The following is a 16,869-nucleotide window of genomic DNA, read 5'->3' as shown; positions in this document are numbered from 1 at the left end:
CAGTGCAGGAGCGGGTTGCCGTTCATAAACGGCGCCCACACTTACAGCCTGTGCACACTCCCTGGGAGCACGCAGCACCGCGATCTGGTGCCTGCTGTGTCCTCCATTTTTTATAAAAAAAATTTTTTTTAAATTTCAAAAAAAATGTTTAAAAATTATAATTTTTAGTTATAAACTAATTTGGGTTATTTTATTTTTACTAAAAATATAACGGAATAAATTTTGGCAAGGATGTATGATGAAATACTAATTATTTGCAAAATTTTATAAGAAAAACACTTTTTTTGACCACCAAAATAAAGCTTTATCTGTTTCAAAAAATGCTAAAAAATGCATATGGGTACAGTGTTGCATGACCACACAATTGTCATTCAAAGTGTGATAGCACTGAAAGCTAAAAATTGGCCTTGACAGGAAGGGGGTAAAAGTGTCCAGACTGGAAGTGGTTAAAGCCTAATGCTAGGTTTTAGTTAACTTTAAATAGTTTGTTTGGACCAAGCCATTAACAGGAAGCTTTGTATTTTAATAATGTATAAAATGCTTCCTATAGCTGAGTCTGAGATTGTGACATCATCCTCTCCCCCTTTGCCAATCAGAAGAAGCCTTGAATTCATTCATAAAATTCAAAACTTCCTGTGAATGGTTGAGCAACGCTCAGCCTGACTTGATTTTATTCTGGGAACAACATGGAAAGTCCTCACACCGCTCCCAACACAGCGCTGTGTACTGTGTGTAGCTGCTTGGTACAAACTATTTATAGCTAAATCAAACATGGATTTAGGCTTTGTGTGTTGAGGACAGTGTCAATGAGTATTGACACCTTCATCCACCACAAATATCAGTTGTACCTCTGAGGAATACATTCATCCACTGTGCCCAGGAATTCTTCATATAATAGATATAGCACTACACCTACAGGGGGCCGCTTGATAATGCTTGTCCCCAGTATTTGCCCTGACCTTGCAAGTCTCCTGAGACTCTGGGGTTTATTTACTAAAGCTGGAGAGTCCAAAATCAGACTCCCTTCTGCATAGAAACCAATCAGCTTCTAACCTCAGCTTGTTCAATGAAGCTTTGGCAATGAAACCTGGAAGCTGATAGGTTTCTATGCAGAAGTGTCAAGGTCCTACCTTTCTTCAGAGCTTGTGCATCTCCATGAGCTGGCATCCATCTTGATTTTCTGCAAAGCATGGTGGGAACCTTTATGCCTTCAGGTTTCTGCGGCTCCTCCTCAGAAGGGTGTGGTTGAGCACATTTAAACCTGCTGTCTGCAAGTGTGCTCTGCACTTGTGTCCTGTATGTTGCCCTGTTGCAAGCTCTTGTGTTGTTCCCATTGCTCTCCTGGTAACCGACTCGGCTTTGACAAGACTACTCTCTGTGTTAACCCTTTACCTGACCTCCCGTTGCTGAACCCGGCCCGTGACCTGAGTATTCTTTGCCTACTGTCTAGTACTGTCTGCTCCATTGTTATTGACCCAGCTTGTCTGACCACTCTACTCGTGTTCCCATCTAGCTCCCACCAGCTGTACGCCGTTGGCGGCAGTCGTTATCGCAGCTGGGGTCACTCGGGGGCCGCGACCTGGTCTCAGGCTGCGTCAAGTCCATCCCCACCATCAGGGGCCCTGGTGAAGGGTAGCCTGGGGCTTAGACTCCGCGCCCTGAGGGACTCCGGTCTGTGGGTAGTGGCTGTCGTCAGTCGCAGCGTGACCGTACCATAGGCCTGCCTGCCCATTCCAGCGGTCCTGCCCTGACATTACACAAGTGCCATGAATCCTGACGGTGCAGGTATGCCTTCGATCCCTATGTTACTCGCCAGACTTGACCAACAGGATCGCTTGTTGGATCAGTTCGCTCAGGCGTTGCAGGCTCTGCTTGCACGCACAGCGCACCTTACTCCTGGGGCTATTAGGTCAGTTGTTACTCCGGTGGATTCTCCCACTGTTGCTCCGGTTGTTGCACCTACCTCCGCATCTGTTGCGGAACCCGCGGTACCCAGAGGTATGACTGGTTCTGCCCCTCTTCCTCAGCGGTTTGGGGGGGAACCGAGTCAGTGTCGTGGTTTCCTTAACCAAGTGGGGATTTACTTTGAATTAATACCTCACGCTTTCCCTACTGAGAGGGCAAAGGTGGGCTTCCTAATCTCGCTACTCTCTGATAGGGCCTTGACCTGGGCTAATCCCTTATGGGAGAGGAATGACCCGGTGATTCACGTGTTTACCCGTTTCGTTGCCTCCTTCCGTACAGTATTCGACGTGCCCGCTCGCTCCGCTTCTGCTGCCAAATTGCTCATGTCCATGCATCAGGGTTCACGAACAGTTGCCGAGTACGCCATCGAATTTCGTACTTTGGCGGCAGAGGTGGGTTGGAACAATGAGGCTCTAGTGGCTGCTTTCTCTCATGGTCTCTCTGATGCGTTGAAGGATGAGATCGCAGCCAAAGAACTGCCTGTGGAGTTAGAGGCACTCATCTCCTTCCTAATCTTGATTGACACCAGGCTCAGAGAGAGGCCCTCATTTAAGGAGCGTCTGCGGAGGCCTCCTAACCATTTGGCGCCTACGTTTTCTGTCCCACCCTTGCCTCCCTCTCCTCCCACGCCTCCTGGGGATGGTTTGTCTGGTAGTGAGCCCAGGCAGCTGGGGTTTGCTCGCCTTTCCGAGGGGGAGCGGGCCTCTCGGCGTCGGGAGGGTCGCTGCCTGTACTGTGGACTCGGGGGGCATTTTCGGCAGTCCTGTCCGGTCCATCCGGGAAACGCCCGCACCTGAGATCCTGTCGGGGGCAGATCTTGGGTGGAGTTTCCTCGTCCCCGGTTTCCCGTAAAGATAAACCGCTTATCACCGTTGTCCTCTCTTGGGCAGGAGGCTCGGTGACGGCCCAGGCGTTGGTAGACTCTGGGGCTGGCGGTTTGTTTATGGACAGTTCGTTTGCTGCCCAGTACTCCATTCCTCTGCAGGCTCGAGAGACTCCATTGGTTCTCGAGGCGATAGATGGCAGGCCCTTGCAGCCATCGCAGGTTACCCACGAGACCCTGCCGGTGGAGGTAGCTATTGGGGCTGTTCACAGGGAATTGGCCTGTTTCCAGGTAATTTCTTCCTCGCACTACTCCGTGGTTTTAGGCTATCCCTGGCTTCAGAGGCACAATCCGACCTTTGATTGGCGATCGGCCGAGATTCTCTCATGGTCACCACGGTGTGGGGCTGGTTGCATCCGTGGTCCGGTTAAGGTGCTGTGCACCTCCTCGGACTCTGTGCTGCCCACTGAATATGGGAACTACCTGGACGTGTTTGACAAGGTGCGCGCCGGTGCTCTGCCTCCTCATCGTCCATACGATTGTGCCATAACCTTACAAACTGGTGCCACTCCTCCGCGTGGCAGGGTGTATCCTCTTTCGGTGGCAGAGAATCAGGCCATGGAGGAATACGTTGCGGATGCGCTTTCCCGGGGGCACATTCGCAAGTCTACGTCTCCAGCAGGAGCTGGGGTTTTTTTCGTGAAAAAGAAGGGAGGTGAGCTGAGACCCTGCATTGATTTTAGGGGTCTCAATCGGATCACGATTAAAAATGCTTATCCTATTCCGTTGATCACCGAGTTGTTTGACCGCCTCAAGGGAGCAACGGTCTTTACTAAACTCGACCTTAGGGCTGCCTACAACCTCGTACGGATCAAGGAGGGCGACGAGTGGAAGACCGCGTTTAGCACCAGTGTTATGATCCGCCAGGTGGTGCCTCAGGCTGTCAACTGACAGACCTACTCAGAGCGTGGGGTCTAAGCCCGGGCTGTGCTTTCACCAGAGCCCCTGATGGTGGGGATGGACTTGAAACCGTCCCGGGCCAGGTCACGACCTCCGAGCAGGCCCGCCAGTGGCTGAGGAGACCCTTGGGGACAGGTACCGGGAGAGCCAGATATGAAGAGGATGGCGGCCCCAGCAGGGTAGTAACGGATCGTGGGCCCGTGAGGGTAAGCGGGGTACAGAATCGGTAGGCGAGAGTAGTCGGGTCACACGCAGGGTCAGCAGGGAAGTCAATCCGTAGAATGGTCAGGGCAATCCGGGTCAAACGCAGGAGCAGGCAGAATAGTCAGGACAATCCGGGTCAAACGCAGGAGCAGGCAGAGTAGTCAGGACAATCCGGGTCAAACGCAGGAGCAGGCAGAATAGTCAGGGTCAATCAGGGTCACAAGATAGGTGCAGGAACTCAGGATCACAGGAAGACCTTGCGGCAATCTGTGACAGTGCAGGGCATCTTTAAATAGTGCGCCCTGCACTGTCATTGGCCGGCTAGGACGCGCCCCCAGCTGTCATTGGACGCCTGAGGCGCGCCCGCGGCTCTTACTGCGCATGCGCGGCGTCCTGTCAGCCGCGGCTCGCCGGGACCTAGTGCCTGTGTCCCGGCGCGATCCGCCGCCACTGCGCATGCGCGAGGGACGGAGCCGCGATCGCGGACCATGGAGCCGTGGTCCCTGACAACCAGAACCGGCCACTATGAATACCTGATTATGCCCTTCGGGTTGTGTAACGCACCCGCGGTCTTTCAAGAGTTTATTAACGATGTCTTACGTGACTTGTTGCAGCAGTGCGTGGTGGTTTACTTGGACGACATCCTGGTTTACTCTGCGTCTATGGAGACTCATATCCAGGATGTTAAGCGGGTGCTGCAACGGTTGCGTGAAAACGAGCTTTTCTGTAAGCTCGAGAAGTGTGAATTTCACCAATCCCAGGTTGCCTTTTTGGGCTACATCATTTCCCCGGTGGGTTTATCTATGGACCCTGAGAAGGTTTCAGCGGTTCTGCAGTGGCCTCGTCCCAGTGGTCTTCGGTCCATTCAGCGCTTTTTGGGATTTGCCAACTATTATCGGAAGTTTATCAGGAACTTTTCCACACTGTCCAAGCCTCTCTCAGACCTGACCAAGAAGGGCAGTAACCCTCACGAGTGGTCATCCGAGGCCATCTCAGCTTTCAAGGCTCTGAAAGCCGCCTTCACTTCGGCCCCAATTCTGTCTCATCCCAATCCTGGGTTGCCTTTTGTTCTCGAGGTTGATGCATCTGAGACAGGAGTAGGCACTCTCTTGTCCCAGCGTCGGTCACCCGAGGGACCCCTACTTCCTTGTGGGTTCTACTCCAAGAAGCTTTCCTCTGCAGAGTGCAACTACCAGATTGGAGACAGGGAGTTGTTGGCCATTATTCTGGCTCTCAAGGAATGGAGGTACCTGCTTGAGGGTTCTGTGGTCCCGGTCCTAGTTCTCACTGACCACAAGAACCTCACATATCTCTCGGAGGCTAAGAGATTGACACCCCATCAGGCCAGGTGGGCTCTGTTTTTGTCACGTTTTAATTATGTGGTCTCTTACTTGCCTGGTTCCAAGAATGTCAGGGCTGATGCCTTGTCGCGGCAATACTCTGAGCTGTCCAGGGAGGACACTGAGCCGACCTCGGTCATTCCTCTAAACCAGATCCTGGCTGCCATTCGTACCAGCCTGACTTCTCCCCTTGGGGAGCAGATTTTGGCGGCTCAAACTAACGCTCCCCCTGAGAGACCGGCTGGAAGATGTTTTGTACCTGAGGGATTGCGTACCCGCTTGCTACGTACCTACCATAATTCCAAGACTGCCGGTCATCCTGGTAGGAACCAATTGTCCTGGGTCGTTTCTCGGTTATTCTGGTGGCCATCTCTCCGTTCTGACATCGCCTCATATGTAGCAGCTTGTTCGGTCTGTGCCCAGAATAAATCTCCTCGGCACCTTCCATTGGGCCTTCTGCAACCCATTCCCAATGGGGAGCGTCCCTGGTCACACCTGGGCATGGATTTTATTGTGGATCTTCCTGCGTCATACGGTCATTCTTATGGTGATCGATCGCTTTTCTAAGATGTGTCATTGCGTTCCGTTCAAGAAATTGCCGACTGCACAAGAACTGGCTACTGTTTTCGCAAAAGAGATCTTTCGCTTGCACGGGTTGCCCAAGGTGATTGTCTCGGACCGTGGGAGCCAGTTTGTGTCCAGGTTCTGGCGCGCCTTCTGCTCCCAGTTGGGTATCGAGCTTTCCTTCTCTTCGGCCTACCACCCTCAGTCCAATGGGGCTGCGGAGCGTTCCAACCAGGCCCTGGAACAATTCCTTCGTTGCTATATATCGGATCATCAGGACAACTGGGTCGATCTCCTGCCATGGGCAGAGTTTGCGAGGAACTCGGCTGTCAACTCCTCCTGTGGGATGTCCCCCTTCATGGCCAACTATGAGTTCCAACCCGCTGTATTGCCTGAGTTGTTCTCTCCACAGGACATTCCGGCTGTGGATAACCACCTGGCTGCTCTGCGCTCCTCATGGGGGCAGATTCAGAGGTCCTTGAAGGACTCAGCACAGCGCCAGAAGCTCCAGGCTGATCGTAGATGGTTTCCCGCTCCCTCATACCAGGTCGGAGATCGGGTGTGGTTGTCCACTCGCAACCTCAAGCTTCGGGTGCCCGCACCAAAGCTGGCCCCCCGTTTTGTTGGTCCTTTCCGCATTCTTCGCAGGGTGAACCCGGTTGCCCTTGCTCTTCCTCCTGGGATGCACATCTCCAATGTCTTCCACGTATCCCTGTTGAAACCTCTGATCTGTAATCGCTTTACTGCCTCTCCGCCTCGGCCTCGTCCTATCAGGGTCGACGGCCATGAGGAGTATGAGGTGAGCCGCATCTTGGATTCTCGGTTGGTCCGCGGTCGGGTACAGTTTCTGGTCCATTGGCGTGGTTATGGTCCCGAGGAACGTTCCTGGGTTCCTTCCGCGGATGTTCATGCTCCTGCCCTCCTCCGCGCGTTTCACACCCGATTTCCTCAGAAACCTTTTGTTGAGCCGCGGAGGGGGAGGGGCCCTTGAGGAGGAGGTACTGTCAAGGTCCTACCTTTCTTCAGAGCTTGTGCATCTCCATGAGCTGGCATCCATCTTGATTTTCTGCAAAGCATGGTGGGAACCTTTATGCCTTCAGGTTTCTGCGGCTCCTCCTCAGAAGGGTGTGGTTGAGCACATTTAAACCTGCTGTCTGCAAGTGTGCTCTGCACTTGTGTCCTGTATGTTGCCCTGTTGCAAGCTCTTGTGTTGTTCCCATTGCTCTCCTGGTAACCGACTCGGCTTTGACAAGACTACTCTCTGTGTTAACCCTTTACCTGACCTCCCGTTGCTGAACCCGGCCCGTGACCTGAGTATTCTTTGCCTACCGTCTAGTACTGTCTGCTCCATTGTTATTGACCCGGCTTGTCTGACCACTCTACTCGTGTTCCCATCTAGCTCCCACCAGCTGTACGCCATTGGCGGCAGTCGTTATCGCAGCTGGGGTCACTCGGGGGCCGCGACCTGGTCTCAGGCTGCGTCAAGTCCATCCCCACCATCAGGGGCCCTAGTGAAGGGTAGCCTGGGGCTTAGACTCCGCGCCCTGAGGGACTCCGGTCTGTGGGTTGTGGCTGTCGTCAGTCGCAGCGTGACCGTACCATAGGCCCGCCTGCCCATTCCAGCGTTCCTGCCCTGACAAGAAGGGAGTCTGATTTTGGACTCTCCAGCTTTAGTAAATAAACCCCTCTGTGTCCAGACATACTTCAGCAGTATAGAATAATAATGCAAGAGACATAATTCTTTAGACACGACTCTATATTAGACTTGTTCAAAAGAGTAGGCTACAGGAATAATGGGTTTAGGATATACAAGCCCAGTTAATGTATAAAAGCAGAACACTGGTAAAATAGGAATAATCATATAGCACGGGTTATACAGTCATGAGTAGTAAACTTCAACTATTTAATTGCAACACCAACAGCAAGAGGGGGAAGAAAAGTCTTTTTGACTTATCAGCTTCCTCCATGCCACCGATCGATGGGGTATACAGAGAATTATGTATATGTACTGTATACTCTGGCACAAATAGCTATAAATACCCTACGTTTAGTAACAATGGCTTTAGAAGAGAAATGGTCCCTTTAACTAGAGATTGCAACTTGAGTCCTGTGATGTTTAAAGTTCCTGATATGGTGGTATCCGCTCTCTTCTGCTAGCAATGGTGTGGCCCATAAACATTAGTGAATACTGGTAATTCAATGAAGTTAAAAAGGTAAGCCATGGTACTGCTCAAAGCAAAGGTCTCCTGGTAATGGAGGTGTAAAGGTAAATGTCTCTAGAGTGATGACAGAAAGAGGTTGGGCATTCGCTCGCTCACCAATCTTATGGACAGGACAGCCTCCTAGGAACAAGGTTCTTGCCCAGGCTCTTGGCTGTTTGAAAGATGTGCAGAGTTACTGCCTGATCAGTATGGCATACAGAGATGTTTGTGGCAAGACCAGCCAGTAGCAGTCCCGATGCAGAGAGCTGCGGCGATCGGCATCACCGCTGTGCTAAATTGATGTGCAGATTTCCACAGCAGAAGGCCATCTGTTTCTGGAGGAGAACGGCAGTCCCCCTGTGTTCAGTTCTGAATCCCACATCATGAGAGAGAGGCAGTTCCTTGCTGTAGAATATATCTGCTCTACCAGCATCCTGCTAGTTCCCCAGCTCTGTGGTAGTTGTAGTTTAAACAGCACTCAGAAATACAGTATGTATTGGCTATAGAATTACAAGTCCCAAGATCATGGGCTGTCAGAAGAACTGGATCCACTCTGCTAACAGGAGTTGATGTAGCAGTCCCAGTACTGGGCACTAGGGAAAAAAGGATAATTCATAGTCTCGTGTGTAAATATAAAGGCACAATGATATAGCCAGAACCTGACTACATAGAATTACCAGTACAAGAGCATTATAGGGCTTTAGTGATCTCCATACAATAAGATGTTTCACACTTCCCATACTGCTTTGTCACCCACAGCTGCAGTTAAAGGTGCAGTTAGATCTGGAGAGGAGGCTGCGGGAGGCAGAGGAGGCTCTGCGAAGGCTGGAAGCAGGTCTGAATTCTACTGTCCTAAACCAAGACAAGGAGGAAAAAATGAGGGCAGATGTCAGTCATCTTAAAAGTAAGTATAGTCATATGGTCCGGAAATGGGCTTTTGCATTTTCTCACTTCACTCTGGAATTCTGTTCAATAAATATGTTTTTACAAGATTCAGAAACAGAATTTATATAATTCAGAAAACATTAAATCTATTCAATTTCTGAGAAGATGTAACTTCCAACACCCTTATCAGGCTTAATTATACATGATTTCGATAACCAATTATATTTAACAAAGTGGAGAAAGCGTTGGTTTAAGTAGTAAAAGAAATAGTGAGGCTCTGTAGACTGTGGCTGACAGCTAGTGGAAGATGTTTAAAGGGATTCAAACATGAGAGCTCTACAAAGAAGCATTCTGGGAAATGTGAGTTGCTAGTATAGGAATTTTATAAATTAATTTGCTCATTGTGGTCATTTAAAGATCTCTAATTAATATACTCAGATCAGATTACTGTTCTGGTAACCTTTTTGTGAGATGTAGTTAAAGAAGATGAATGAACATTGGCACAGAGACAGGAAATGAGGGGAAATTTAAAATCTTAGTTATCACTAGAACAAGAGCCACAGGTAAATCTTACAATGGTGACAACTGTCTAAACCTGACCAAACACAGTTAGGTTTTCATTTGAACATTCACAGAAAATGAATTGGGCTGCCATGCCCAGGGCTGCTGTTAGAAACTCTGGGGCCCCATACACAGGGGTGTATTTACCACAAGGCATTTGGCTAGGGTAGCATTTTTTAGGGGGGCAGCAATGCCCCCCCAAAAGAAGGGACATAAACTGCATGGAGACCAGTTGAAATCCGAGAGAGGCTGAAGGCTGCCTGATAGTGTATGCAGGGCCCAGCTGTTGTTCCTGGGGATGGCCAGAGTTGCTGGGGGGAGGGGGTTGGTAGTGGAAGGTTCGCTTGGGGGCATCCAATTTCTGTATTGCCTAGGACAGCACAACACCTAAATACACAACTGCCCATACAGGCAACCTGGCAGGGCCCCCCCCCCTTCCAAAAAAAAACATAGTTTACTATGCTTTAGTTATGGATGTACACAATGAGTGATTGGTACCAATCACTCATTGTGTTCATTCAGGAAAGGAAGGGGCTGGTAAATGTGAAGTATTTACCGGACCCTTCCACCACTCTCCATCCTGAAAGATCTTACTGTGTGCTTGCAGCTGCTGAAAGGAGAGGAGGTAAGCCAGCAGTACTGTGGGGGTGAGGGCACACGGGGGGCCTGGGCAGCAGAGGAAAATGGTGCACAGGGAGGGTGATGGGTGTGGCTAGGGGCAATTACTGGAACCGAAACCCTGTATATCTCTCTCTACAGCAGCTGGAAGCCAGTAGGAGGGAGAGGAGAAGAATCCAACTTTCAGCTGCTGCAGAGAATGTCATACAGGCAGGGGCGGACTGACCATTTGGAAACTCGGGCACTGCCCGAGGGCCCGGGGTCAGTACGGGGCCCCATGAGATGCCCCTGGTACCTTTTTCATAGGCTTTTTTGAGTTTGGGCAAGGACACAGGGGCCCCATAATCCCCTATTGCCCGGGGGCCCCATGATTTCTCAGTCCGCCTCTGCATACAGGGGATTGGTTTCAATAATTGCCCCTCCCACCACACATAGGATAACATGCTGGGGGGTTTACTGGCTGTAGAAAAAAACACCAAAAGCCAAAAACAGCCGCTGTAAAATCGTCAAGTGTGCATGAGGACTTAATGCTACAACTTAAAACCAAAATGCAGTCAGTGCAACCTGAACTTAAAATATCAGTGAAATAACTGAAAATAATAAAAAATGTAAATACTATTTGTTTTTTCTTTCCGCTCAAACACTGTACAGGCAATTCCACAACACTTCCTTCAAATATAATATACCACACAAAAATAGTGTAGCACAGCTATATGTGACAAGCAAACTATGTAGTGCAACGAAAATAGTCAAATCAGTCCAGAAAACATGTGAAATCAGTCCTCAATAGCTGTGATTTATCTAAAAAGTGATTAAAAAATCTTCACTCTTCATCACACGTCATGCGTGCCTCCACAGATAGGTGAAAAACATGCTCACCTCCTTGTCACACCTCATACATAGGTCATTACTCACTTCTTACACTCTCCCAAATTAACTCCATCACTTCTCTTGGTCCAGATTCACACTAATCTCTCTGCTCCACAGTGCTCAGACATCAAGGAATATGGGTAGCATACAGGGGCGGACTGACAAATCATGAGGCCCCCAGGCAATAGGGGATCATGGGGCCCCTGTGTCCTTGCCCAAACTCAAAAAAGCCTATGAAAAAGGTACCAGGGGCATCTCATGGGGCCCCCTACTGACCCCGGGCCCTCGGGCAGTGCCAGAGTTTCCAAATGGTCAGTCCGCCCCTGGTAGCATAAAACAAGAAAGCAGAACCATAGTGCTCTCTACTTTCCACTTTATTAGTGCCCTAGAAGATTATAAAAACTTAGAGTTAAAAACCTTCAAAGCGCTTAATGTTCACATAGATTGCAGCTCACAACATAGATTTCCAAAATGGCCGTGGGGTGACGTCACACGCTCGGCTCCTCCTTTCATATGTTATGCCCTGTGATTGGGCTTCCTCAGTAGGCCGTAGTGCAATTGTGATGCAGTGCAGGAAACGCACAGGAATCAATTTGAATCCCACACTCCATCATTGTGAACCGACACTTATTCAACTGCACAACAGAATGCCAGAAGACGAATAAAATGGTGAATTATGTATCTGTATGGCACTGGACTACAACTACTCACATAATGACAATGGGCCAGGTAGAACACCGAAAATTTTGAATGTATACAACTCTGCTACAGAGAATTTTCAAGTTATTTTAATTGCCTAAAGGGATTTCCTTGAATAATAAAAATATGTTAAAATAAAATCTACGCCCATAAAACCCAGTTGCTCCCATCATCAGCACATTGTATATTATGCATATACTCCAGCTTTACATCCCACCATCTTGTTCCCATTGTCATTGACTTTTCCTGAAGTTGAAACTTGCACATTGCTAGGCACACCCTATGCAGTGTATCTGAACATAGCATTTGGCAACTCAGATACTAAATACAGCATTTTGAGACTGCATGGGGAGTGTCACACATCCTCCCATACCTGAAAGTGCCAGATTTTAAACCAGATGGCAGTGGGATCAAGGGGGTAAGTAGCAGGACTTCTAGTAAGTTAATGCACCAGAAGATGCCTTTGTGGTTGGTTTATTTTAAATAGACAGTCTACTGCATTGTGATGTTGGTGGTGTTCATGGTGGTATTGGTGTAATAACTGTTTTTATGGAACTTTCCTTTAGAATTTTTTGAAGACTGTATCAGAAATGCAGAGATTGAAGCAATGAAGCCTGTAATTATGAAAAATTCAGTGTATGTGCCCCGAGCTGCCACCAGGCGTATCAAAAGTTGTCGCTTTCACCACCAACGACCCAGTCTCTCTCGATGTGAGTCAAGAGCTTTGTCACTTATGTTTTCCCTCTAGTGAGTGTCCTGTGTAACCAGCTAATGCAATATTGCCACTAAAAGCAAACACATTATGTAACTGCATCTTTCTGCATGCTCTGCAAGCCAGGGTGCCCTGTTTTTGTTTTTATAATCTTTGTTTATTGAGAGTATTCAATACAATACAAAAGTATAAGAATCAAAGAAAGAGCAGCAAATGTGTTGTAGCAAGTATAATTGTAAACAGCGACAGGCAAGGAGACAGTGAAGTTCTAACCACACCACTTATGAAGCCCAAGTGATAGGTCATCAGTAGTAACACAGATAAGAAACAGTTGAACATCAAAAGATGTAGAAAAAAACAACATTAACCTATACAAAAAGGTCAACTAGGATCACATGAGTAAGCTTACGTGCTTGTAGAGATATGTCCGTGAGGAGCAAAATGGAAAGTCAAGGTCAGTGTATAGTATAATGCAGACAATAATAATACCCCTTTGGGTGGGGGGGGGTCATCAGCAGCCGTTAGGTCTATCATGACTTCTGAAGGTATGGCCAGTATTGATGAATAGTCAGTGCATTGGTCAAGGGTCAGGTTGGGTTAGCTTGTCCAGTTCGAGAGAATAATACATCCAGACAGACCAGATGTCACAGAATTTCTTTTGATTATTCTTAATCTCTGCATTCATCACCCTATCTACTTCTTGCTGCTAGTCTTGTAGGGTAGCCAGAGAGCCATGTTACCATTTCATAACTATACTCAATAACAACGGTTAGATTGCTAAAACAGATTGCTTTGATTATTAGTAAAACTCTTCCAGAAATGTATTTGAAATAAACAATAATAACTATTGCACAGGGTTTTAGCACATGTGCATTAATGTGTGTTATGCTTCATACAGTAGTAATGTGCATGATTCATTTGAAAGGGCTGACCAATGCACCAAAGATCACCAAAAAGGAGCCTATTGTATTTTTGGAAGCACACTGTACTGCAAGTTAGAGCGTTGACAAGCATAGTATTTCACTGTAATGCACTTCTATTGGCATGGAGCACTGGGTGCTCTTCGGAATAAATGGAACCATATCGCACCAATGCATGCAGCACACATTACTACACATTTTGGTAGGGTAAGCACCACCATGCAATAGTGTGCATGGGCCATTATAGTTTTAAATGTCGTTAAAAGAGAACCTTCAATAGTCCATCAAAATAATTAGGAAAAAAGTGGTGATAATACTACTACTTCTAAAATAATATGAAATAATAGCAACACACAAGATGAGAATTCTAATAATTTTAACTGTTGTAGAAAATATAGGTCATGTTATATCATGTAGCTCTGGATCCTGTTATTATATTTGGATTTTTATAGTAAATGCGCCTTGACGCTTTATTGGAGAGCTTCAACCTATACTGGTCACACCAGGTATGAAAATAGCACTCATATTTGTTTTAATTTTACTAATCTAATTATTTGGTTAAATGTATTTGAATCAAATAAACTTTCTTTTGATGCATGCTTATAAAAGTATAAAATGCTACAGGTATGTACATTACTACATACTTGTTAAAAGTTTGCAGGGAGCTGCATCAAAGGTAGCTGAGAGGCATGTGTGGCTTCTAAGGAACTGGTTGGGAACCTTTGCACTTTCTAAAGTGGTAGTAAACACAGCTGAGATACTTGTACCTACAGGTAGGCTTATAGTAAAGCCTACTTGTAGGTACAAGTAGTATCTCCTAGATTGTAAGCTCCAAGGAGCAGGCCCTCCTTTCCTTCTTGTATTGAACTGTATTGTTGCTGTATTGCCTCCCATTATATTGTAAAGCGCTGAGCAAGCTGTTGGCGCTATATAAATCCTGTATAATAATAATATTATCTCCTAAACATGCACCCTTTAGAGATATTCAGTGTTGCTCCAGCTGGTGATGTCACCAGCGCATGTGCTCTGAAGGAATGGCATACTCATGTCTTCCCTTCAGAGCTCTGTTTGTGGCCGTGGCTCCTGTGCACATGCATAGGAGTGACGTCAACACAGCTCAGCCATTCAAAAGGCCAGAGCTTGTGAACCTGAAAGGAAGACCGGGTGAAGATAGAAGCCCTGTCAGTGGTGATAGCATGCTGTTGGAGGACTTCGATTTAAAGGATACCTAAAGGCAACACCTTTTTTTAGTTTTGGATAGAGTGGAGAGGGATTAGAACATTTGTCAGTTTTTAGTGCTGTCTGTGCCCCCATTCAGGAGATTCGCCCTCTCTATTTTTCCTATTTACCATTATCATTGGACATGAAAGTACAAAAAAAATCCCAAATTTTGGGTTGTCCCCAGAAAATCAATAGAGGATCTTCCAATGGGGACACTAGTTCTGGTGACTCGGGGGTCCCCAATTAATTCCCTTAATTTGAAGGATTTCTGTATGGCTAAGGGACAGGAAGTGAAGGGAATTCTTGCTAATGGGACACAGATGGCGAAAAAAAAAAAAATCTGATGATATGATGCATACTAGCACATTATGCTCTTAACTTGCAAGGAGATTTTTTTTAAATAAGCATGAGCTTACTACCGCTTTAAAATTTGGGACTGGCTCATACATTATATTTCAAAGCTGCCCATACATTGACAGTTCAGGTGGACCCAAATTTGACAGATACTGTGCTCAGCATAAATGAGTACACCAAAACAGATTTGTCAGAAAACCTTTTACTTTCCTTTCAGAATCAACATTTTCTATGGGATACTATACTACAAAATACTCCCACAAATGTGTGCCATTGATTGCATGCAAGTTTTGTTAATTTGCACACACAAAAAAGTATTTTTTCTAACAAATTCATTCAAGATCATGTTGCAAAAATGAATACACCCCAATGAAAGTCTTAGGAGCAAAGCTACATTTCAGACAAAATCCTACTTAACAAGAATTCAACTACAGGTGAGTCTAACTATTCATTAAACAAGTGTCTAGCAGACAGCTGATTATAAAAGGGCGTTACTTAACAAAGAAAACCCCTTCCCATTTCATGCTGTCAGCAATGGCACCCCATGGAAGAAAAATGTCACAAGGCCTGAGAAAGAAAAGAATTTATTTACACAAGAAAGGTGAAGACTACAAGAAGATCAGCAAAACTTTACTTATCAGTCAGAATACTGTATTGATGCAAAAATTTAACAAAGATGGAACTGCAACCATCTCACAGAGACGTCCAGGCTGTCCACAGAAGTTAACACCTCTACAGGAGCGTCTTCTGATGAGAAATGTTGAAGAAAATCGCCATGCAAGTTCACTGCAGTTAGCTAAAGAAGTAGAAGGCCAAACTGGGGTGATTGTTTCCCGTGACACAATATGGCATACACTGCAGAGGAATGGCATCCATGGGTGTCGTCCACAAAGAAAGCCCATGCACAAAAAAAGCCTACCTAGAATTTTCCAGGGCCCATACTGAAAAAGAAGAGGACTACTACGACTCTGTACTCTGGAGTGATGAGACCAAGATAAATGTTTTTGGAACTGATGGCTTCAAAACTGTATGATGAGTACAAAGAAAAATGCATGGTGCCTACAGTGAAACATGGTGGTGGCAGTGTCCTTCTGTGGGGCTGCGTGAGTGCTGCTGGTGTCGGTGAGCTGCATTTGATTGACGGTATCATGAATTCACAGATGTACTGCTCTATATTGAAAGAGAAGATGCTACCATCACTCTTGGTCGTCGTGCACGTTTTCAGCATGACAATGATCCAAGACAGGCCACTGTTGCATTTCTGAAGAAGAACAGGGTGAAAGTGATTCAGTGGCCAAGTATGTCTCCTGATCTGAACCCAATCGAACACCTATGGGGAATTCTGAAGAGACAAGTTGAGCAACACTCCCCATCCAGCTGCCAGGCTCTAAAAGAGGTCGTTCTTGAAGAATGGAAAAAGTTAGATGTTGCAATATGTCGCCAACTTGTTCATTCCAGGCCTAGAAGAGTTTGTGCTATCCTTACAAATCATGGAGGTCATACAGAATACTAGATGGAGTAGTTTTTGTTGTGGGGTGTAGTCATTTTTTGCATCAACTAATTTGAGTAAAACTGAAGATTTTGTAATCTAAGTTATATTAATAACTTTACTCTCATGTAATGAGGTAAACAAATATTCTATAAAACCCAGTTTTGTCAACATTTTTTAAATTGTTCTTTATTGAGATATTGATCAAAATCTTACTTTTCAAAAGGTGGTGTACTCATTTATGCTGAGCAGTGTATATGTACAGCAATCCACTCCAATACCACTTCTGGATGTCTGCACCTTCTATCCTGGCTGTTTGAAGGAGAAGTACAGCCAAAGCTCTTTTGGCTTGACTTTCCCTGAGGTCACAGGAGTGCAGTTTGTTCTGCACTCCTGTGACCCATTTTCAGCTGACAGTGGCCTGAAGCCTTCTGTCGGCTGACGTCACTCAGCTGGTCCAGGCTGGGGAAAGATCCCAACTTT

The 16,869-nt window shown here is 46.7% G+C and overlaps 1 protein-coding gene across 2 annotated transcripts in view; it reads left to right on the top strand.

Moving 5' to 3' along the window:
• PLEKHD1 (pleckstrin homology and coiled-coil domain containing D1) overlaps positions 1-16,869 on the top strand; it is a 50,090-nt gene that overhangs the window by 24,208 nt on the left and 9,013 nt on the right. For both annotated transcript variants that reach the window (XM_089671329.1, XM_089671330.1), the window contains 2 exons: positions 8,817-8,961; positions 12,257-12,400. In XM_089671329.1, the coding sequence (XP_089527455.1) occupies positions 8,817-8,961; positions 12,257-12,400 (289 nt within the window). The remainder of the gene's footprint in view (positions 1-8,816; positions 8,962-12,256; positions 12,401-16,869) is intronic.

Source organism: Staurois parvus, unplaced genomic scaffold, assembly GCF_062004578.1.
Source record: "Staurois parvus isolate SC_StPar_1 unplaced genomic scaffold, SC_StPar_1.0 ptg000104l, whole genome shotgun sequence".
NCBI lineage: Eukaryota > Metazoa > Chordata > Amphibia > Anura > Ranidae > Staurois > Staurois parvus.
This window is presented reverse-complemented; position numbering and strand designations above follow the sequence as displayed.